At 56.9% G+C, this 24,127-nt stretch overlaps 1 protein-coding gene and 1 long non-coding RNA gene across 3 annotated transcripts in view; one reads left to right on the plus strand and one right to left on the minus strand.

Annotated features, from left to right (window-relative positions):
- Positions 1 to 1,802: 1,802 nt before the first annotated feature.
- Positions 1,803 to 3,787, minus strand: LOC140713099 (uncharacterized). Its single transcript, XR_012094953.1, has 3 exons — positions 3,401 to 3,787; positions 2,701 to 2,793; positions 1,803 to 1,905 (listed from the first exon to the last, which is right to left on the minus strand). It is a non-coding gene; the product is annotated as an uncharacterized lncRNA (long non-coding RNA).
- Positions 3,788 to 7,086: 3,299 nt separating this feature from the next.
- The window catches only part of COL5A1 (collagen type V alpha 1 chain), a 211,821-nt gene continuing 194,780 nt past the window's right edge, over positions 7,087 to 24,127 (plus strand). For both annotated transcript variants that reach the window (XM_073022087.1, XM_073022088.1), the window contains exon 1: positions 7,087 to 7,624. In XM_073022087.1, the coding sequence (XP_072878188.1) occupies positions 7,510 to 7,624 (115 nt within the window). In that variant the 5' untranslated portion in view covers positions 7,087 to 7,509. The remainder of the gene's footprint in view (positions 7,625 to 24,127) is intronic.

A 24,127-nucleotide genomic window follows, 5' to 3' on the forward strand; every position in this document is an offset into this window, starting at 1 on the left:
CTGCATAGTGGAGCGGGGCCAGTGAGATGGGAGGGCCAGGCGCAGGCAAGGGACAGTCAGGCTGTTTCAGCCATCGATGTCACGGCTCCATCCCTTGGTGATTTATGCTGCTCTGTCCCTGGGCTTGAAGGAAGGGGAAGCCCCTCAGCTGTTGAGAGCCCTGCTTCCTGGCCCTCCATCAGACCATGATAAAGAACAGGAGCCGCCATGCTTGAGAAGCTGCCGTGATGAAAAGCGCCTCTAACCTCCAGTTGCATGTTTGATGTTTGATCAGATGCCAGGGCCAGCTGTGTCTGGTCCTGCTGTGGGTCCTGGCACCATGGTGTCCCGGGATGGGAGCTCTGGGAAGAGAGCAGCTCCTTTGCTGGACTCTGGGTTGGGGAAGGCTGGGGGTTGGGGAGGAGGAAGAGGCTTCGGCTTCACAAAGTGGTGGAAGTTCAGGTGCGGGGGGAAGGGCCTCAAGGGTAAACCATTTGAGTCAGCGGATTGCATTTTCAATGGACTCATGGGGCCTGGAGTTCACTGGACCACAGCCTGCCCGGGTTCTTCCCAGCTCACTCCTCTCAGCCCCTCTCACACCCTCCCAACCACTCCCACACCCTCTCACCCACTCCCACCCCCCTCACCCACTCTCACCCCCTCCCACCCACTCCTACCCCCTCTCTCCCACTCTCACCCCCTCCCGCCTACTCCCACCCCCTCTCACCCACTCTCACCCCCTCCCACCCACTCTCACCCCCTCCCACCCACTCCCACCCCCCTCACCCACTCCCACCCCCTCCCACCTACTCCCACTCCCTCTCACCCACTCTCACCCCCTCCTACTCCCTTTCACCCACATCTAGATGGAGCATAGGCTGCAGGCTTGGACTAGGGAGACTGAGGTCAGAGCCACGGCTGCTTCTCTGGAAGCAGAGGGATCCACAGATGTGACCACACAGTATTCCAAGGCCTGTGCCCCCACATACCATGCTTGACTGTGTGCCCCCAGCCACACCTGCTTCTGTACCCACCTGCTCCAGTACACACTTGCCCCGTGCACCGCTGCTCCAACACATACCTACCCCCATGCACAGCTGCTCCCATGCACAGCTACCCCGTGTACCACCGCTCCAATACACACCTACCCCGTGCACCGCCGCTCCCATGCACACCTACCCCGTGCACCACTGCTCCCATGCACACCTGCCCCGTGCACCGCTGCTCCCATGCACACCTACCCCGTGCACCGCTGCTCCAATGCACACCTACCCCCTGCACCGCTGCTCCCATGCACACCTACCCCGTGCACCGCTGCTCCAATGCACACCTACCCCCTGCACCGCTGCTCCCATGCACACCTGCCCCGTGCACCGCTGCTCCCATGCACACCTACCCCATGCACCGCTGCTCCCATGCACACCTGCCCCGTGCACCGCTGCTCCCATGCACACCTACCCCGTGCACCGCTGCTCCAATGCACACCTACCCCCTGCACCGCTGCTCCCATGCACACCTACCCCGTGCACCACTGCTCCAATGCACACCTGCCCCGTGCACCGCTGCTCCCATGCACACCTACCCCCTGCACCGCTGCTCCCATGCACACCTGCCCCATGCACCGCTGCTCCCATGCACACCTACCCCGTGCACCACTGCTCCCAGGCACACCTACCCCCTGCACCGCTGCTCCCATGCACACCTGCCCCTGTGCACCGCCGCTCCCATGCACACCTACCCCGTGCACCACTGCTCCAATGCACACCTGCCCCGTGCACCGCTGCTCCAATACACACCTGCTCCCAGACACATCTGTCCCAAAGACTGACTTACTCACCTGCACTCCTTCATATCCAGAACAGAATGTGCTCCTGACAGGCGGTGTGGGCGGGGGCACCTCACTCACAGAAAGGGGAGGGCAATTTGCTGCGGGGAGGGAAGCAAAGAGAAGAGACTCTGGAGTGGGCTTGGAACCTTTTGGAGGAGATGCTGACTCTGCACTGTGTTCTGGGCCTTCCTGCTGTCCCCACTCTCACACCCACGGTGGACAGTGCCACCGAGGAGAGGTTCAGCCTACGTGCTAGACGGACAAGGAGACAGGGTGGTACACATTCATCAGAAGCCAGAGTTCCCTCCTACTGGCCAGGGTCCCTTCCCACTGGCCAGAGTCCCCTCCCACTGGCCAGAGTCCGCACCCCTCACCCCCGCCCCCTCCTTGGGGTATCAGAATCCACAACAGGAGAGCACCTGGCTGGGTAAAAGTCTCTACTGTGCCAGAAAACAGAGCCCCTCAATCCTCAGCTTTCTGCTAAAGGCCCATGGACTGGAACTGTTTGGCAGGAATCCAGTTTTAGGGGGATGAATGGTGTCTCCCTAAAATTCGTACATTGAAGCTCTGCACCTCAGAATGTGTCTGTGATTAGAGATGGGCCTTTAACAAGATAATTATGTTAAAGTGGGATCATTAGGGTGGGCCCACATCCAACCGACTGGGTTCCCAAAAGAAGAGGAGATGAGGACACAGACACACACAGAGAAATGACTGTGAGGGCACGGGGAGATGATGCTGTCTGCAGGCCGAGGAGGGAGGCCTTGGGTGAAACCAGCCCTGCCGTCACCTCGACCTTGGACTTCCAGTGTCCAGGACTGTGAGGGAATGAATCCCTGCTGTCTAAGCTGCCCCATCTGTGGCACTCTGCTGTGGCGGCCGAGCTGACTCACACATCTGGGAAGCCTGGTGACCTGGGGCATGGACCCAGCCCCTCTTTCACCCTCTTCTCCACTCTCCACTTGGCAGACACAGGCTGAAGAAAGCTGTAAAAACAAGGCAATGAAGAATGCGCTTTGTCCAAGGTCTTTAAAGTGGTGACCTTCCCCAAGTAATTTTTCAAAGAGAGGGCTGGCTTGAAAGGGGCTCCCTCCCATCTGCCCCACCCCAGTACGTAGGGAGAGTCCTGCTGGCTCTGTGGGCACAGAGGTGGCCCCTGGTCTGCTGAGGAGCCACAGCTCACATGGAACAGTGGTCAAGGCCAATGGGTCAGAAGGTAAACCAGGGCCAGTGGGGGTCTGGGGCCCTGGAACCGGCAGGACACGTGGTCAGTCACGGGCTGGCCCTCGGATCCAGTGCCTCCTTGGTTTGCTCTGCTGCTGGTGTGCAGGATGCATAGTGGTTAAGGGCTGGGTTTGGGGCTACTGGGTTCAACCACACCCTTGCTGTTCAACCTCCAGTGAATAGTTCCACCTCTCTGAGCCTCAGTTTCCTCCTACCTCAAAGGGTTGTTACTCCATTGAATGAGATGATGCAGGTAAGCGGGGGAAGCCCTGGAGGGCAGCAGGGGGCTTGGAGGAGGCAGAGGAGGATGAGTGCCCAGCGGCAGGGAGCAGGGAGGGAGGGGACTGTGGCCAGGCCTCCCTCACCTACCTTCTCATCTGAGCTTCACAGGGAACCCCCAGAGGTCAGTTTCTTCACCTCGCATTCACATATAACAAACTGAGGCTCAGAGACAGAATCCTCTTGCCCGAGGTCATGTGGCTAGTGACTGGTGCTGCTGGGATTCTCACGGAAGTCTGTGTGACTCTGGAGTTGGCCTGGCCCCAGGACATCAGCCGAAGGACACAGCTGCAGTCCCCAGGTGCCGGATGCAGGTTCAGAGCATGCTCCTTGGGCAGCTAGAGGGAACTCCTCCCCTGCATGGGACAGAGCGGGGCAGCTCCAGCCACTCTGCCAGGCCATGGCTCACCCAGGCCCTCCTGGACCCGCTTTAGCACTCTCTGGACTATAAATACTTGGAGGGCAAGCAGACATCTGCCTCCAGGCACTCCAGGAAAACCTGTGTTCCTCCACCTCCTCCATGGGTCTAGGAGAAGGAGAAGAAGGGACAATCTGGCTGGCCCTCGAGGCCTTTGTCTTGGGAAGCAGCCGGCCATTTTCTAGCCAGACATGACTCTGGGAGGCTGATGTGACCCTCAGGGCTGGTGATGAACCATCAGGTCCACGTGAGGACATCACCTGATGCTTGCCATGGCTGCTGTCTCCAGACCACAGCTCTGCCGCTCGAAAAATAAATGAGAAGAAACAGCCTCGGAAGGAGAAGCTGGGCCATCGGACTCTAGATGTAAGATGCAGGGCATCTGGCCTGCTCCACTCTCTGCTGGGCACTGTGGGAGACATGCAGTGATGGGTGGTGGCACTCCCAGTGGGCCAGGAGTACACAGGATACAGGACCTGGTTAGCCTTCTGTGGTGAGTGCCGTGAGCAGGAGCAGGCAGCCAGGGAGGGCTAGATGGGAAACGATGGATAGCAGAAGACAAGGAAGATATACGTGCAAAAAAAAAAAAAAAAAAAAAAAAAGGGGCCACCTCTGCATGGGTGTGGGAGTCACTGCTGCATTGCAGGTCAGTGTGGAAGGGACCCAGGCACCTTGCTCACCACATACTCCCTAAAGCCTAGAGCAGTGTTGGCAAGGAGTACGCGTGCGATAAAGTTTTCCAAGGACTCTCGTTTTGCTCAGTTGTGGGGGGGCATGGAAGATGGTGAGTTTGGGACAACCTGCACCAGTTGCTGGGGTCTGAATCTGGGCAGGGTGGTCCTGGTGGCAGGTGTGTGGTCTGGATGCCATGGGGAGGCAGGCAGTGCACACTGGGCTCCAAGCACGGAGACCTGGGTCCAAATCTGGACTCTGTCACGGATGGACTGGATAAGTCCCCTACCCTCTCTGGCCCCTGATTTCCTCATCTGTGGACGGGAGAGATGCCAGTATTCCTTACTGGTGCATGAGAACTGATGCACATGCGGGTGAAGAGTGTGAGGCAAAAGCCTTAAGATGTGTGATATTGTTAGTTTGGCAACAGAGTTCAAATCCTGATCTTCTGGGTGAGACTAAACTTCCCATCCAGCCAGATCAGGGCGCCCAAGACGGTGGCCTACGTGTCAACCCAGACCGAGTACTGCCAGGCCATTCTCCTATAGTCCCTGGCTGACACATCAGGGTGCCAAGTCTGGGGACTTCTCTTTGAGTTTCCTGGTGGGATAGAAACTCGTCTCTCCACCCAACTCAATGCTCAGATGAGGGTGGAAACTCACATTTGACAGCTTCCCAAGCCACCGCACCATTTGCTCTTCAAGAGAGGATAAAGTGGATCTGTTATGGTTGCTTGAGCTGCAAGCCTGAGCCATCTTATCACTGCTGAGAAGTCAACTTTTGGGGGACCTTGGGGTGGTCACTGAAGTGTCAGCTCTTAGGGCACCGGTTGTGTTAATTCAGGCCAAAGTTTAGATGCTGGCTCTGAGTTACAGGAGGGCTTGCTGACGGGCACGGATGTGCACATGGGACTGTCAGAAAGCCCCACTTGCGCTTGGGGAAAAAGATAATATCCCAGCTGGAAGCGGGAACCAGAAAGCTTGCACTCTCTTCTGATAACCAGGCCATGCCCTGTGTCAGCACCCCTAGTCTTCAGGGGGAAGCTGGACCTCTTGCTGGAGGGGGTGAGGGCACTCCAAGGACCAAGCACAGCGGGGGCTGGTGCGGAGGCTGGGATTTGATGGAGTATCTCATTCACTGAAGCAGACAGGCAAAGTAAACGGCCAGTGGCTGCAGGTTATCCAACGCACAGACATGCACACAGGCACACACACACACATACACACGTACACAACTCACACACACTTTTCCCTGATCACATACGCTTTATACAAGTTGTAAAAAAAAAAAAAAAAAAAAAAAACAACCAAAAACCAAAAAAAAAATCAAATAACAAGGAACATTTGCTTTACTGAATGTATCTCAAGCACCTCCCCACGTCTGTGTGTGAAGAGCTTCTCATTCTTTTCCTGTGAAATATTTGATACCTGTGCAAGTGCATGTGGTAAATATGGAGACTAAAAGCCTCATCACCAAGTTATCACCCAGCTCCGGAGCTTGCCATGGCTATCCCGGCAAACCTAACCTCGGATGCCTGCCTCACCTCCTGTTTCCAGAATGGTGGGAATTAAACGGCATTTGGAGAATTTCACACCCAGTCTGGAGATGTAACTGGAGAGGGGAGTCCCAGCCCTGTCTGGCATCCCTGGCTAAATTGTTTGTTCAAAGGGAATGGGGATGGCCCAGGGTTTGCAAAGCCTTCTTAATTCATTTTGATTCCCTCTTTTTAAAAAACTAGCCCTGCAGCCCTTGGGGAAGGGGCGTAGGTCAGGATTCAGGAGGCTGTGCAGGGAGGCCAGGCCTGGGGAAGCTGGAGGGAGAGACGCCCACCTACCACCCAGGGACTGGTGGGCCTCCTGCTGGAGGAGACCCTGAGGGGCTTAAAGAAGCCAGGCGGGAGTATCAGGGCCCCAGCTCTTCCCTGAGAGCAGCCGTTCAGGAATGCCTTCTCCCTGCTCCAGCTGTCACTCCCAAGGGGATGCCTTCTTTGGTTTCTTTTTTATTGCAGAGGGGCCACCAGGGAGTGGGTAGGCGTGAGGGGTGGGGGCCTGGGGACTGCAGAGCCAAACTTCGCCTAATTAATAACCCAGATGTTCCCGTCCAAGCACATGGAGGTCTCGTGAGCTCTTGGGAAGTCAGACCCCAGCTCGGTCCCGTGCCAGTTTGCAGTTAGGCGGCAGGTCCTCGGTCCGGGTTGACACGTAGGCCACAGTCTTGGGCGCCCTGATCGGGCTGGATGGGAAGTTTAGTCTCCACCCAGAAGAGGAGCTCTGAACTCCTCCACGTTAAAGAAAAAGTTAGGCGGGGTAAGCTGCAACTTTCTTTTTAACCCGAAGTGAGCAAACCTCGGGGCCCCTCTGCACTGGTTCTTGGAGCTCCGCCAGGTGCGGGCACCTGGGGTGGGAAGAGTGGGGGGACCACGGTGGGCCCCTGGGCTCCGAGGCCGCCCCAGGCCCGCCCGCCTACCGGCTCTCAGAGAAAGAACAGGGGGCCGCGCCCGCCCCACGTCCGCTCCGCCCCGGGCCAGCCCCTTCCTCGCAGCGACTCGCCCGCTGTCTCCACCCCCTCGCCCGCGGCGCCCAGTGGGAGGCGGGGGCTGGCCTCGCCAAGCCCGGCGCCGGGCTCTGATTTGCTGCGGGCGTTGGGGATCGACAGCCTCAGCGGCTGCCTTCCAAGAGAGAGGGAGGGAGGAAAAGGGGGAAAAAAGTGCTCGGCGCCGAAGGCGAGGTCCGCACTCTCCGTCCCCGCGGCTGGCGCAGGACCTCACTCGAGCGGAGCGCCCACGGGGAGCGGGTCGCGGGGCGGCGGCGGCGAGGAGGAGGCGAGAAGGAGTTGGAGGAGGAGGAGGAGGCGAGGGCGAGCGAGCCGAGCGGGGTCCCGGCCGCCCCGCGGGCCAAAGTCGAGCCCTCCCGCCCGTGGGCGAGCGCGCCAGCCGCCCCTTCCAGAACAGCCGCCGCCACAAAGAAGAACGGGGGGTGCCGAGGTCCCCATGACCTCCTAAAGTGGTGCGGTCCCCGCTGAGAGCGCTGCCCGGGCCGTGACCCGCGCCCCTGTGCGTCCCCGCGCGCCTCCGAGCGCCCCTGTGCGCCCCGGCCCGCGCCCCGCCGGCATGGACGTCCATACCCGCTGGAAAGCGCGCAGCCCGCTCCGCCCCGGCGCCCCGCTGCTGCCCCCGCCGCTGCTGCTGCTGCTGCTGCTGTGGGCGCCGCCTCCGAGCCGCGCAGGTAAGGGCGCCTGGGGCGCGGGGCTGCGGGATGGGGCGCGCGCGGCCCAGACGCCGCTGTCATCCGCGCGCGCCTTCGCCCGCAGAACTTTTCTTCCTTGGCCTGTGGAATGCACGGGCCAAGACCACGAATGCCATTTGCTGGGCCCCCCCCCCGAGATGACGACACGCAGACACAATGCCCGCGGGCGCGCCGCCGCCCCCTCCCCAAACTGGCGGGTCGGGTGGGGCTGTCGCGCGAGCCGAGGATGGACCGACGGCTGGATTAGCAGGAGGGGTTGTCCACGAGGCGGGCAAACTTTTGTCCCGAAATCTTGCTTCTCTGTCCCACATCACAGGCGCCCAGCTTGGGCCGACACAGCCCTACAGCAGAACTTCCTCGCTCAAAACCGGGCAGGGCCGCCCCCTAGAGTCACAACCCTTCAAATCCCGGGACTCCTGGGTTGGGGGAAATCCCAGAAACCTGGACCCCCAGCACTGAACTTCCCCCAGGCACTCTTGCTCTAGGCTGAGCTGGCGCCCTGCTTTCCCCCGGGACAGCGTTTCCTGCAGTCTTGGTCCCCGAAGTGTTCGGGGGGCACTGGGGACCACTGCAGGGTGGTAGACCCCTACTCCTAATCCCACCCCCAAAGTTCTTGATCCCTGGAAGGCAGCTTTTCCTGGATTCGCTGCTGAGAGATGGGATGCGTGGAGCAAAGCCAGAGATGGGTTTGCAGGCGGGGCTGTGAGTGGTTGGGATGATATGCAGATGTGGGATTCCTTCTGCCAAGGGTCAGCCCTTAGAAGGAGCCCTGCTTCCTAGGGAGGGCGCTGCAAGGCCGGGACTGTCTGCATCCCTGCCTGGGTTCTCGAGGATTCGGCTCTCCCTGGCACAGCTTCCTGACAGGGGCATTTTTCTAGGCATCGCTCTTGGTAGTTAGTGGTGGGGTGGGTTTTCAACAGACTCTCTAACATCAGAACCCTCTGCTCTGGAAGGTCCCCTGAATCCTTATTGACAGATGGGGAGATGGAGGCTCAGAGCTGTGTGCCGCCAGGTCAGAAGTGGCGGGCAGAGCGATGGGACCGTGGGCTCAGCGAACGGCTGGACCAGCCCGCCGCCTGCCAGCAAGAATGCTTCTCTCTGCTTCACAATTGGAAGACGAGTGGGAAGAATCATTGTCCGTGTTCTGCTTGTCAATTAAAATACTCTTTTCCTTTTTTCCTGGCATGATCAGTGCTTGTTGGGCTAACTGGATGAACTGCAGTCTGGGTGTGGGGGCTGCCCTGGTGCTCTGGGGGAGGAGCCAGGAGCCTGGCCTGACTCCCAGGACCTGGGATCTCATCCCTGGGCCGCCACCAACTCTCTCCTGACCCTGGGGTAACTGGGCTTGTGTTTCTCCAGGGGTCAGCTGAAGGTGGGGGACAATAGAGGTCCCCAGAAAAGTGGAGAGGAGAAGGAAGGTGTGGTCAGGGACCATGCCATTGCCGGGGAACTGGGCCCTGTCTCAGTGCCTCTGGGGACTTTCTCCAGAAACTCAAGAGGGAGTCCTTCAGGGGAATCGTCACCCTAGACAGCTGGGGCAGGGCACTGGCTGGGGACCGTGCACCGGCCCGGGTGTGGAGTTCCATTTCCCTCCCTGCCCATCTCCCCGCCTCCACACTGTCTTTCCCTCTCTGATTGCCCTCACTAATCGAAGTGCGGCTCATTGGAAGTGAGAGTGAGGACGGCCCAGAGCGGCAGGCTTTTGGAGTTGGACATTTTGCTTTTGACAAAACAGACTTTTAGAAGCATGCGAAGAGACCGCTTTTCTTCGTGGGTTTCGCCAACGTCTCTCCACCTCCCAGGGTGGGACCTATTTGGAAGTCATCCTCCGAGCATGGCCAGAGGGGGCGGCTGTCCACTGGAGATGCAGGCCCGGTGGGAGCCACCAGCAAGTGGCCGCTGTCTTCTGCCTCTTGGGATCTGCCAGATGTTTTCCGAGGGTTTTCTGAACAGTTCTTCTGCCTGCCTTCTTTTGGCCAAGTGTGTGAGGGAATGAAAAGTAGGATTGCATTTGGGGCTGCGGAACAGTGTAACGGGGAAGGAGAGTATGGGAAGTGAAACATGACCCCAATATTTGGAAATTGAGGTCATCTCCTCTACACGCCATTGGTTGACTCCAGTCACGTGATTGCTTTTTGCAATAATTTGTGGGGAGCGTCGGCCAAGTTTTGTGAGACTTGACAGATATCAAATGGTTAAATTTCCTCTGACTCAATCGAGTTGGCTGAAAAGATATCCTTTTCCATCCTCGGCCCCCTCCCTCCCTCTCCCCATAAAAGAGCAGTGAGTGGGAGGAGCTCAGAAGCCCCAAGAATTCCCCAAGCCCTCTCCCTGCTCTGCTCCAGATTTGCCGGAGGGGTTGGAGTTTTGGTCGCCACCCAGGGCTGTGCCCACCCAGCAGTGCCACAGCCCCAGGCAGGGGCATGTTCCCAGTGCCAGGCTCGCAGCGGCTTCTCCAGTGAGGTTACCCCTGGGCTGCTCCTGTGGGGGCTGGCCAGAGCCTGCTCTTCACCCCGCCCTGCAGATATTTCTGGACTCCCCACCGCCACGCCTTAGCCGAACACAGCTGGTACTGCCCGTCCCGCCCTGCCTTCTCGCTGCCTGGCCTGTCTGCCTGCCCCTGCCTCCTCCCTGGACCGCCCCATCCCACTTCCCGGGAGACAGACCTTGATGGGTGGAGCGGGGGCTGCGCAGAGCAGTAAGCTGCCCTGCTGGAGGCCCAGGATGAGGCCCGGACACTTCCCGAGGGCACCCACTTGGGAGCCTGAGCAAAGCTGCATCTGGAACAGTGCAGGATCTGTCCCCGCTTCGTCATGTGAAGTGGCTCTGGGAACGGCCTTGGGAGATAGTCACACACGGGAATGCAGGGGCTGGCACTTGCCTGGTCTGTGGTGAGCATCAGCTGCACCATCTCACTGCATCCTCACCCGGTTCTGAGAAGGGACAGAGCCTAGGAGTCAGGGGGCAGGGATGCCAGGCTGGTGTTTTCCATTCCTGCTCTGGGGCCCTAAGCCAGCATCCACCCACTGCCTGGCATGGTCACTCTTTGACTTATCAGAGTTCCCTCTTCTCACTTCCCATCGGTTTATCAGCTCTCCCCAGGGAGATGGCCAGGGCCCTGAGCTGTAGTCCCGGCCTGGGGGCCCAGTCCAAACAGGGTCCTGGGAGCAGAGCCATTCCATTTGGCCAAGACAGCGTTTAAGTTCCTTTCTTTCTCTTTCCCCCTCCATCCTTTCTTCTCTCCTTCCTTCCTCCCTTTCTTCCTCCCTCCCTCCCTCCCATCCCCTTCCTTCCTTGCCTTCATCCCTCTATCCCTTCTCTTTTTACTCCAATGCCTCCAAGAGGGATGTAGTAGCCACAGTCTCCACCACTCGCCTCTGGCCACCCAGGCCTCTCCACACATCAGTGTAACCTGCCTGGCCCCTGAAGGCTTTTGCCTTTTCACATGAACTGGGCCTGTCTTAGGGAGACAGAGGCAGATGGGATGGGACCCCTCATTTCCCTCCAGGAGCTCACAGTCTCACATGCAGACTGTTGTGAATTTTACTCAGGGGCCTACGTGGGATGTGCTGGGTCTTGTGTCCGACTATCTGGGAGGGTTCATTGCACTGAGGAGAGCTGGGGAGCTTCCTGGAGGAGGCGATGTGAAACTGACCTTCCCTCCTCCTCTTCTCCTTCCTTTTACTGTAGAAACGAACCTCCTTCGTGGGGCTCTCCTCTGCCTCTGGCTTTCATCTCGCTCACCCTCTTCCCTCCTTCCTGACAGGACATTCCACACCGTGTCCCAGAGCTCTCCTGGGCGGCTCCCTTGGCTGGAAAGCTCCTCATTCGTGGGTTTGGCAGGTGCCCCCAGCATCTGTGTGCCAGGAGACTGCAAGTGCCCCTAAGGGAAGTGGCAGATCCCGGCAGCTTCCTTAACCCTTTCTCTGCCCCCGTTCCTCTTGTTTCCCTTCAGCCGGCCCTGCTGGCCTGGCACAGTGAGTCCAGTCTGCACAGCTCTGCAGACAGCTCCACGGCTGTGGTCTAGGATGTGGGGGCCTCTGGGGGCGATTTTGGGTACCTGTGCTGGGTGACAGGTGGTCCGATGTGGGAGGGGACATTCCTTGGCAATCAGATTACTGAAGCCCAGGCCAGCAAGGTCGGTGTGAGGCCGGAGCTGACTTTCTCTGCCTCTGAGGGGCCGTCGGGTGGGCTGGGTGAGGACAAGTCACTGCGCCTCAGCTTCCCCTCCTGAACATGGGGAGAACTGCATTTCTTGCTTTGAGGCATGGTGTGAAGACCGATTGAAGCCACAACTGTAAGAAGCTTTGCAGGCTGCCTGACCTGTACTCGGCACTGGCTGTGTGGGGGCGTTAACATCACCCCCATCTTCAGCGGTGGTTTTGTAGGAGGAAAGAGCAGTGTTCCCACAGCCCTCTTTAGATGCAGGTATCCCAGAAGCACAGGTGAGGGAGGTGTGCCCATGTGGGGCCTGGCCCTGCTGAGACCCCCGGGGCTCTGCTGTCATCCGCTTAGCCGGTCTCTGCTGCCTCCTTGCCTTCCTTGACCTCGGTTCTCTGCTTTCCCACGGCACCTCATGGGGTCATCGTCCAGGCTGTGGGGTGTGATGCACGTGAAAGGTTTTAGAAGCCAATTCCAGGGTTTGCACTCACGTGTGCATTTGTGTGTATGTGTATCAGGCCACGTACACGTGTGTATAATGTGTATGTCTCCCCGTGATCTGCCTGCACTCGTGTGTTTGTGGGTGTACATGTGTGTTTGAGTGTGCATGCATGTGCATCCTTGCACATGTACATGTGTTCACGTGGGTGTCCCAGGCTGACTCCACGTGCAGGACCTGGTGTGTTTCAGGAGCTCGTGGCAGGGCGAGGTTTCTCTCCTTACTGTGACCCGGCCCCAGCTGGATGGGAGAGGAGGAGATGGCTGGACGGGAGAGGAGGAGATGGCTGGATGGGCGAGGAGGTGGAGCCTGCGGATTGAGCAGGACGCTGTGGGTTTGCTGCAGGGCAAGCTGGGTCTGGCTGGATCCGACAATTTCATGTCTTTTTAAGCTCCCAGGAGGGCGATGTTGCCTGATGGCTCCTGCTTCTCCTCTATTTACATTCTCCCATACAATCGACTAGTCTGCTGTCAGTGCTTTGCCAAGTGTCAGTTTCGAAGTTTCTGGCCTGGCTGGTGGATGTGCCGAGATCCTGCAGGCAGAGCCTACAGCGGCCCTTGTGGTGGTTACTACTGAGTGTCAATTTGATTGGATTGAAGGATACAAAGTATTAATCCTGGGTGTGTCTGTGAGAGCGTTGCCAAAGGAGATTAACACTTAAATCAGTGGGCTGGGGAAGGCAGACCCACCTCTGATCGGGTGGGCACCATCGAATCAGCCGCCAGCAAATACCAGGCAGAAAAACATGAAGAGACGAGACTGGCCTAGCCTCCCAGCCTACGTCTTTCTCCTGTGCTGGACGCTTCCTGCCCTTGAACATCGGACTCCAAGTTCTTCAGGTTTGGGACCGGCTCTCCTTGTTCCTCAGCTTGCAGACAGCCTATTGTGGTGGGACCTCGTGGTCGTGTACGTTAATACTTAATAAACTCCCATATATATATATTTCTATTCCTATTAGTTCTGTCCCTCTAAGGGAACCCCGACTAATACATCCCTGCTCATAGGCAGGACTGCAGCCACCAGGACATGGCCTGGGGACCAGGGTGGCATGCTGGTGAAGGACAGGCAACCAGCAAGATGCCTGGATTCTTACCCTGGTTCCAGTGTCTATCAGCAGTGCATTTTACCACCCTGTGCCTCAGTTTCCCCATCTGTAAGAAGGGGGTGATGACTGTAACTAGAGCAGGGTTTTAGTGATGTCTAATGCATTACTCATATAAAGTACAGAGTAAGACCCTGTTACTGCCCTTGCCACCGGGGGCCCCAGTGCAGCAGGAGGCTGTGAGGCGGTCCGGGGCCCTCTACTCACTGGTCTGTGCGTGCTCCCTTGCCATCCTGTGTGGGGTCACACTGCTGCTTCCCTCACTGGGTAAGCAAGAGAAAAGGTAAGGCAGTAAGCACCAGGGGTCAGTTCAGCAGATCGCTCACTGCTTGCTGCCTCTGAGGCTCTGAGCCTGAGCCAGGAAGATGCATCCTTGGGCGGTCGCAGGCCGGGCCAAGTTCAGCACACAGCGTGGCCCTCCCCTGCCTCCTCCAGCCACTTGCTCTTTACAAGGAACTGAGGTCCAGGAGGTGGATGGACCTGTGCACCTCCCAGCTGCAGGCCTCTGTTCCGTCTCTGTGACGTGATGGCGTCGAGTGGTGGCTGATCACTGAAAGGAGGTGTTTCAGGGGTGGGTGAAGTTGGCGGGGGTGGTGGGGGGTTGGGCTTTGCCATCTCAGATGTTGTTTTTGTGCCAGCCCAGCCTCAGGCCACTGGAGAGAAGACCGTAGAACGAGTGAATTGGTGGCTGGATGCTCAGTGGAGGGGCGCAGGTCACTTTGAGTTGTCCGTGTCAGATAGTCCGAGCCGTCACACCCTCAGCTTCCTATCAGCAGAGGAGTTTTTCTGGAAGAATCTCAAACTGGGTAATAACCCCATATTAGCAGTAAATGTCACCATCCTTTGGTGACTCAGACCTAAGAAATGGAACCACAGCATGACCCACTTTTCTCAAAATTTAATTATGCAGAGCTCCGGGGACACGGGCTCAGCCTATTTACTGAGATGTCTCTGCCCATGAAATGGAAGCTTCCTTTATTTTCTGTTTCCTAGACCCGTGTTCCTGTAGGGAAATTTGTTCTTCTGTCCTTTTCTTCCTTTCCAGGACCTTGGCAATAGGGTTTCTGGTGGGCCCTTTTTTTTTTTTTTTTTTTTAAATAAATGCCACAAAGTGACATAAAAACAGTGTGGCGATTCCTCAAGGATCCAGAACTAGAAATACCATTTGACCTGGTGATCCCATTACTAGGTATATGCCCAAAGGATTATAAATCGTCCTACTATAAAGACAAATGCCCATGTATGTTTATTGCGGCACTATTCACAATAGCAAAGACTTGGAACCAACCCAAATGCCCATCAATGACAGACTGGATAAAGACAATGGCACATATACACCATGGAATACTATGCAGCCATGAAAAAGGATGAGTTCATGTCCTTTGCAGGGACATGGATGAAGCTGGAAACCATCATTCTCAGCAAACTAACACAGGAACAGAAAACCAAACACCGCATGTTCTCACTCATAAGTGGGAGTTGAACAATGAGAACACATGGGCACAGGGAGGGGAACATCACACACCGGGGCCTGTCAGGGGCTGGGGGGCTGGGGGAGGGTTAGCATTAGGAGAAATACCTAATGTAGATGACGGGCTGATGGGTGCAACAAACCACTATGGCACGTGTATACCTATGTAACAAACCTGTACATTCTGCACATGTATCCCAGAATTTAAAGTATAATAAACATTTTTTTTTTTAAAAAAATGTGTGTATGTAGCAGGAGTGATTTAAGTTGAAAAACTCTGACTCTTGCACTGGGAAACAGTGATCTTCCAGTGAGAACACGTGAGCGTTGTAACCTAGTGAAGCGACCGTCTTCCGTTCTTCTGGTGGGTGGCCTGGGGGACCAGCACTGTCCCGTGTGTGGGTACAGAGGGAACAGGTGAGGTCCATATGTGAAGACATTGGGTGTGTCAGCAGGTTTGTTTGGCAGCATTTATGGACCCCCAACATGAGTTGGACCTATGTGGGGGGTACAGGTGAGCAATAGGTGAGCCGTCTGTGCCCTACTGGGTCTTCTGCTGTGGTGGGGGAGTCAGCCATCTGAACAGGTGGTTTTACCGAGTGAGGTGCAGTAGAAGTGGGAGTAGCGTGTGGCCACAGCCAGTCTAGGGAGGCACCTGCCAGCCCCATGGGGCGGTGGCCAATCAGAGATCAGCCTGCTTCTCCAGGGCCAGCCCTTTGGGGTGCACGCATCTGAAGGCAGGCTCCCATTGGTGGATGCAGAGGGCATGTTCCCATGCATGTTCTTCCTCTGGCTCCTGTTCATATTTTCATATTCACACTGGACCCTGCTCTGAGGGTGCTCCCATCAGTACTTGTGATCCTCAGACCCGCCCTTTGTGCCAGGTGGGATCGGCCCATTCTGCAGATGTGCCAGTCTGGCTCTTCAAGTCCAGCTGGCACAAGGGGATGAAACCTCCCTCCTCCTCCCAGTGGTCTCATGGCCTGCGTTTTGGTTCAGGTCCGTAGAGTCATATGCATGGATGCAAGCAGCCTCTGTCCATCCTCAAGGCCAGGTGAGGGCGGCGTGGCTCCGCTCCCTCCTGCTTGTTTGCTGGGGCCGACCTGGCCTCCATGGCAGCTGGGTCCTGGTGCTTCAGAAGGGGAGCCATGGCCCTAGGCAACAGTGCTTACGTGGAGCCCCTGCCTTGGTTTTTCCTTCTTCCTTTCAGATGCATAAAAATGCACATCAAGCCTGGGCACCATCTGGTGGCCTCTTTATTTTTTTAATAAATGCCACAAAATGACATAAAAACAGTGTGGCGGTTCCTCGGGGATCTAGAACCAGACATACCATTTGACCCAGTAATCCCATGACTGGGCACCACCTCTACAAAAATTTCAAAAACAATTAGCCAGGTGTGGTGGTGTGTGCTTGCGGTCCCAGCTGCTTGAGAGGCTGAGGTGGGAGGATCACTTGAGCCAGGGAGGCTGAGGCTGCAGTGAGCTGTGTTTGTACCACTGCACTGTAGCCTGGGTGACAGAGTGAGACCCTGTCTCAAAAAAATAAAAATTAAAAGTAAAAATGTACACCAGAGAGCACAGTGGTCTCAGCTTTTCCAGCTGTGGTTTCTTCTTTCTTCTGGAGGACAGAGGCCCAGCGTCTGCATCCTCGGCACATGCTTAGGTCAATCACTGGGGCCTGTCGTGGGGGTGACAGGCAAGCCTGGGTGTGGGGAGAGCCGGCCTGATGCCTGTGGGTTCTGCACAGGTGGGATGGCAGGCGCGGGACAGAGGGGCCCCTGGGGGGACTTTTCCCAGGTCCTCTGCCTTCCCAGCACTGTGCCCATCAGGGAGGCTCCCAGGATCTGTCTTTGCTGCTGATTTTCTTCCCTCAATTTTTTGTTTTGTTTTCTTTCTTTGGGGATGATCTGAAATCCTCTTCCCATGCTGTTTCTCTGCTCTTCCCCTGGGGAAAGGAGAGTGAGGAGAAAGTGTCCCGTGTCCATGTTCCTGTGGACGTTTCCCTTCCTTCTTCCTAAGGAGGGGTGGTGACTCCCAGAGGCTCTAAGGAAAGAAGGAGAAAGTGACACTGCCTCTTCTCAGACCCTTTGGCTGCAGAGTGTTCACATGGTCGGGGCGGGGTGAAGGGTGTTCTCCAGGGAAGAGGAGGGAACTAGATTTCTGACTGCAATTGTAATAGCTTTGTAAGTAATTATTATTCGTGTTATTTAGGGTGATGATCTCGATAATGGTTGTCTAGGTCAAAAAGTACTGCTTGAGCAGTGGAGATATCTCATCTGAAGGTTGAGAATACACAGAGCGCCCTTGGGCCGGTGTGGCGGTGACAAGTGAGCTGGTGACAACAGGCAGAGCCAGGGTAACACGGCTCTGCTGGGTGGGGCAAGGAGATGCCCCAGGTGGAGCCATCAGGAGAGGGAGGGGGGGTAGGAGGGAAGGTGAGTGACTGTCCTGCCAGGGATGCCAGTGTCATCCTCCTGCCAGTGTCATCCTCCTGCCCCTGAAACAGGTGGACATCATGGCTTCTCACACCAGGCCATTTAGGGACATGTGGCAATGTCTGGAGACGTTTTCGGATTGTCGCATCTGGGGTGGGGGCAGGGCTATTGGCCTGTAGTTGGGGGAGTCCGAGGATGCTGCTCTGCACCCCACAGTGCACGGGACAGCCCCCACCAAAAAGACTGACCCAGTCCGGAGGCTGCAGGAATCCGTGGGATAGAGGAAGCAAAGGTGAGATTCCATGGCCCTGCCCCATGGCCTTCTCATGGCTCATTGTCAGACAGCAGGGAGGGCCTCTTCTTAGGCTGGGTCCAGGGTTTCTCCTCATGGTGTAGACCAGCGGTTCCCACACTTCACCAGGCCCTGGAATCCCCCTGAGGCCTCTCTTAAGGCACAGATTGTTTCTGACTCAGGAGGCCCGGGGTGGGTCCAGGAAACTGCATTTCTGGCGAGGTACGTTCCCAGACCACGCTGATGCCAGGGCGTCCGGGGTGCCACACTTTGCAAACCACGGGTCGTTCTGCATCCTCGAGCCCAGGGTCTTGGATTTCAGCATTAATGGTGGTCATGGGGTGGGGAGGGCCCCTGCCAGGGCAGAAGCGTTGGAGAGAAGAGAGGAGGGTGTAGCTGTTCTTCCATGCCTCTCAGGAACCTCCCACTTTCTTTTTGGTGGTCCCCGCTTCACAAAGGACCCACGGTGCTCTTCCCCTGCACACCTGGCGGGGGCACTCACTCATCTCCAAAGCGAAGATGCCGCTATCCTGCAGGTCTTAGGGAACAGGGAGACCCTGGGGCTGGGGGTGAACTTCCAGGGAAGGGGTTTCCCGTGGATTTGGCCTTGAGATTCTGCTGTTGTTGATGGTCTTATTATGGGAAGGTTCAGACACAGCACAGCAAAGGTCATGCTCTGCCTGGGGCCACAAGGACCAGCCCACAGCCAGCCCCGTTCCAGCCAGAGGCCAGCCCACGCCCCCGCACCCGGTGATTTGAAGCCAGTCCGTGACGTCAGCTCCGTTCTTTGGTAACCATTTCAGTCTCCGAAAGAGGAGGACCCCACTGCACACTCACCTCAGCTTGCTGGCCGTGTGCTGTCTGTGCCTCTCCCAGGGGCTCCCCCCTCACCCAGACCTCCCCTCCATCCGTACTGTGCTGGGTCCACAGGGCCGGGCTCTGCAGAGCCAGGAGTCTGTAGGACTGCAGGTTTATAGGGCTGGGGGTCTGGAGGGCCGGGGTTCTACAGGGATGATGGTCTGCAGGGCTGGGGGTCTTTCAGGCAGGGGGCTCTAGGGCTGGGGACTCTGCAGGGCTGGAGGGTCTCCAGGGTCAGGGGTCTCTCAGGCCAGGGATCTGTAGGGCTAGGGTTCTGTAGGGCCGGCCATCTGTAGGGCTGGGAGTGTGTAGGGCTGGTGTGTGTAGGGCTGGGGGTGTGTAGGGCTGGGGTGTGTAGGGCGGTGTGTGTAGGGCTGGAGTGTGTAGGGCTGGGGGTGTGTAGGGCTGGGGTTGTGTAGGGCTGGGGTGTGTAGGGCGGTGTGTGTAGGGCTGGGGGTGTGTAGGGCGGTGTGTGTAGGGCTGGGGGTGTGTAGGGCGGTGTGTGTAGGGCTGGGGGTGTGTAGGGCTGGGGGTGTGTAGGGCGGTGTGTATAGGGCTGGGGTGTGTAGGGCTGGGGGTGTTTCGGGCTGGTGTGTGTAGGGTTGGGGTGTGTAGGGCTAGTGTGTGTAGGGCTGGGGTGTGTAGGGCTGGGGGTGTGTTTGGCTGGGGGTGTTTAGGGCTGGGGTGTGTAGGGCCGGGCGTGTGTAGTGCTGGTTTATTTTATTTTTTTTTTTGAGGCGGAGTCTCGCTCTGTCGTCCAGGCTGGAGTGCGGTGGCACAATCTCTACTCACTGCAAGCTCCGCCTCCTGGGTTCACGCCATTCTCCTGCCTCAGCCTCCCGTGTGGCTGGGACTACAGACGCCCACCACCGCGCCCGGCTAATTTTTGTATTTTTAGTAGAGACGGGGTTTCACCGTGTTAGTCAGGATGGTCTCGATCTCCTGACCTCTTGATCCGCCCATCTCGGCCTCCCAAAGTGCTGGGATTACAGGCGTGAGCCACTGCGCCCGGCCTGTAGTGCTGGTTTAGTTGAAGGCTGTGGTGAGGACCCAGAGGGCGCCATGGGTGCTGTGCCCACCAGGCTGTGCCATGGCACCTGCAGCAGGGCTCCCCTGCCCTGCCCTCCTTGAATGCCCTGGCACGGAGGGTTGGTACCGAGACAGCAGCTGCACTGCCATTTTGCCGAGGGTTTGAGTTCTCTGGGTAACCCTGGCCTGGAATTTCCTGGTGTTTTCTGGGATTGACTGGAAACAAAGGAGAGTGGACAGGTCCAGCTTCCTGCAGGGTAGGGCTTTGGGGGGGCTCATCACCGGATGCCAGAGGATGCTGGTGTGTGGAGCCTGGGACCCCCACAGTGGACAGGTGCAGGAGCCCCAGGGTCCCACCTTACAGATTCAGATTTTTGAGGGTCTGCAGTGGAGCCTGGGGCCTGCGGCTCCTTGTCCTGCGCCCCAAATGCAGTGGCAATGACCAGTTGAGGGCACTTTGGGAAACTCTGAGCAGGGGAGGGTGGGGGCCTGTGCCTCCCTCCAGCCTCTGTCCTTCTACAGGGCCTGCCCCTATCACCAGCTCACAGTCACCTCTTGGACTTTTGCAAAGAGAGCTCAGGGGATAAGGAGGAGAGCAGTGGTTCTCAGGGACACTGGGAGCTTCGGAGGCGGGAGAGCAGGTTTGAACTCCTGGCTGTGGGACCTCCAACATGTTACTTAACCTCTCTGATCCTGAGGCAGCTTGTCGGCATATCAGAGGCGATAGCGCCACCTACCTGGACCAGCTGCTGTGAGGATCTAAGGAAGCGATATTGGTGTGGATGCAAAGCCCTAGGTGTGCCCGGTGTGCAGGACATCGCCCCGTGCAGTGCAAACAGCAGGTGCAATCGTAGTATTGATAACAATGCTTGCTGCCTTTATTGGGATGGTATCATATAATCCTTATTAGAGATGGCTGTTACTGTACGTGGCTGTTAATACGGAGGTTGGGAGGCAGTAATTGTAGCTTTCATAAAGTGTGAAAGAAGGACTAAAGCTGCTGTTCGCAGGTTCAGGCCCAGCCAGGGACCTCAGAGGATGCTAAATGGTGGGCACAAAGGGGCCAGAGGGTCCAGTCTGCAGGGCAGGGGATGTGCTTTACAGATAATATGGGGGGGGTGAAGGAGGGGGTGCAGTTTAGAGAAAATATGGGGGGCGGGGTGGGGGTGCAGTTTATAGATAATATGGGGGCAGGGCGGGGGTGCAGTTTATAGATAATATGGGGGACGGGGGGACAGTTTAGAGAAAATATGGGGGGCAGGGGGTACAGTTTATAGATAATATGGGGGCGGGATGGGGATGTAATTTATAGACAATATGGGGTTGAGGCGGGGGTGTACTTTATAGATAATATGGGGTGGGACAGGGGGTGCAGTTTATAGATAATATGGGGGGGCAGAGGTACAGTTTATAGATAATATGGGGGGCAGGGGGTACAGTTTGTAGATAATATGGGGGCAGGGCAGGGTAGCAGTTTACAGATAATATGGGGCTGAGGCAGGGGTACAGTTTATAGATAATATGGGGGATGGGGTGGGGGTACAGTTTATAGATAATATGGGGGGTAAGAAGGGGGTGCAGTTTATAGATAATATGGGGGTAAGGAGGGGGTGCAGTTTATAGATAATATGGGGGGTAAGGAGGGGGTGCAGTTTATAGATAATATGGGGGGTAAGGAGGGGGTACAGTTTATAGATAATATGTGGGGTGGGGCAGAGGGGTGCAGCTTATAGATAATATAGGGGACGGGATGGGGGTGTAGTTTATAGATAATATGGGGGGTGAGGAGGGGGTACAGTTTATAGATAATATGGGGGACAGGGTGGGGTTGCAGTTTATAGATAATATGGGGGGCAGGGGGTATAGTTTGTAGATAATATGGGGCAGGGCGGGGGTGCAGCTTGTAGATAATATGGGGGACGGGGTGGGGGTGTAGTTTATAGATAATATGGGGGGTGAGGGCTGTGGAACCTCCCTCTGTATTCAGTTCCTAGGAGCTTCTCCAGATGAGTTTCCTTTGCCCAGGGGTGCCAGGCCTGACGGGGAATGGCAGGGGATGGGACAGGACATGCCTGGACTCCCAGAGAGGACTCTGATGTCTTCTGGGGAGGGTACACAGAGTCAGTGGCCTGGCTTCTGGCCCTGGGGCCGTTTTGCAGATGAATGAGCTCAGACTTAGAGGGTATGGGTTTCTGGTGTCACAGGCTGGTGAGAAGTGGGGAGACCAGGCCTGGGAGTCCTGGCCTGTTGGGTGGGCTTCACTGGGGAGGGATGGGCCGGGCATGGAGGTGCTGCCTGCTGTGGTGGACTGCATCCGGAGTCCTGTTGCTGAGGAAAGCAACCTCGCCCGTCTCTTGTCACCGTCAGGGGATAGTGTTCAAAACCGGGTCTTTTCTCAGCCTTCGTGGGCTGGAGCGGGTCCCAGGCTTTCTAATGCAGGAGCTTTCTGCCCAGGGCAGGCTCTGAGGACCAGTGTTCACCCTACACCCATGGTGGTGGGCAGCTCACCCCTCTGCGGGCAGGCGGCACCCACACTGGGAGGTTCTGGACCCCGGCCTCCGCAGCCCATAGGTTTCATCATGACCCTGAAAATCCGCTTGCTCACCAGTGATAAAGGAAAGTAGCTCCGAAGTGCAGACACCCGCTTCCTCTTTCTCTCCTGTTCTGGCTGCCCGGGTCTCCAGTTCTGCTGGGACAGCCCTGGGAGGGACGGCCCAAGCCGGGTCTGCCTGTGCCCCTGCCCCTGCACATCCCCCCCCCCCCTGCTGAGCCTGTCCTTGCACGCCCTGGGCCCCTCCATGTGCACACGCTCCTGCCTCCCCTTCCTGCAGCCAGGGCCTGGCCGGTTACACACAGCTGCCTGGCCCTCGAGCAGGATTTGCAGGCTCTGGGGAGGGGCTGTAGTCCGAGGGCAGTGTGGGCCTAAAGGCATGTCGGGGGTCTTAATGGAAGCCGATGCCCCTCTTGTACCCTGCCTGGCTTCTGTGCCCTGGAGGGTGGGGGTGCAGGCACCCTGTGGTTGTGTGGAGAGCAGCTGGGAGGGTCAGTCTCCAGGCCTGGAGGGGAGGGGCTGCTGGGCTCCAGGTGGGTCCTGGCCCTCTTGAAGGTCTCTCCGGAGCCTGGTAACTGAAATGTCAGTGAAGGTAGAAATTCACATGAGCTATACGAGGGAGGGCTTTGCTTGAGACTCTTCTCTGCAGGTGAAGAATAGGACTCTTTGGGATTTTTCTTCTTCTGACCTGACCCTAAGTGCCTTTACACCGTGTTTTATCCCGATGACCTCTGTCTGAGGCGGGAGATATCATCCCATTTTACAGGTGAGAAGCAGGCTCAGAGTCCCTGCAGCTAGGAAGTGGCAGAGTTAGGCCTTTAAAATAGCCTTTGAGGCCGGGCGCAGTGGCTCAGGCCTGTGATCCCAGCACTTTGGAAGGCCGAGACGGGTGGATCACAAGGTCAGGAATTTGAGACTGGCCAATATGGTGAAACCCCGTCTCCACTAAAAATACAAAAAAAATTAGTCACTCGTAATGGTGCATGCCTGTAATCCCAGCTATTTGGGAGACTGAGGCAAGAGAATTGCTTGAACCTGGGAGGCAGAGGTTGCAGTGAGCCGAGATGGCGCCATTGCACTCCAGCCTGGGCAACAGAGACTCCATCTCAAAAAAATAAAAAAATAAAAAAAAAGCCTTTGAACTGTGGACATTTGATTCTGTCCAGCTGCTTGGGAACTTGCCTGATATGAGTCCAGGCCTTCTGAGAGTGCCGAGTGCTGAGTAGCCAAGTAAGGTGGGATTTTCGGCCCCATCTGAGGGATGGTTGCAGTTTTTTTCTTTGGGGACTTCATCCCTGCAGTAGGCACTGAGAGAGAGGAGCAGGAGGAGCCTGAAGCCCGGTGATCCCCATGAACAACGCTCTGTCCTCCCTGCCGTCCTGCATCACCATGGCCCGGGTGGTGGGTCTCAGGAGGGAGCAGGGCCGTTTGGATCGTGTCACTCAGCAGCCTCTTCCAACGCCCACTGAGCCGTGGGCTCCACAGGCACCCCGAGTACCGTCCTAGATGGGATCTGCAGCTTAGATCTGGAGCCTGTGCCCAGCTGTGCGTGCACTGTTTGCTTAAGGGGGTGAGCCGCTCTGGTCTGAGTCATTTTTTCCATTTTAGCGGGAAGGAAAGAGTGATAGGGGAGGATTATTGCCAGGTAGGTGCTGCCTGTTTAGTATCAGCGGACACACGGCCAAGGAGAAGTGGGGCCCAGCAAGCCAGATGCTATAGCAGATAAGGTGCAGGCGGGCCAGGGACAGAAATGGACCAGATGTTTCAGGAGCTGAGCTGGGATAGCATCACAGAATCCCTCCTGGGTCAGGGACCTGGGCCACGATCCACATCTTTAAACCATCAGCATTTCAGAAAAGAAAAATGCAAACTCTGAGAGAAACAGTGCCCCAGGCCTGATTTCCAAGTCCACCCTTTATCCTATTAGCAGAACGATGTGTTCTATGTGCCATGAGAGTCCTCAGGTTTGCCAAGGACCAGGCTTGAAAGTTTTACTCTTGGTTTTCCCTTAAAATGGACCATGAGTCCTAAAGAATTGTCAAAGCCCTCTGAAGATTTGCTACCTGAGTAACCCACCTACCC

The sequence above is a fragment of the Chlorocebus sabaeus genome, chromosome 12 (assembly GCF_047675955.1).
Source record: "Chlorocebus sabaeus isolate Y175 chromosome 12, mChlSab1.0.hap1, whole genome shotgun sequence".
NCBI lineage: Eukaryota > Metazoa > Chordata > Mammalia > Primates > Cercopithecidae > Chlorocebus > Chlorocebus sabaeus.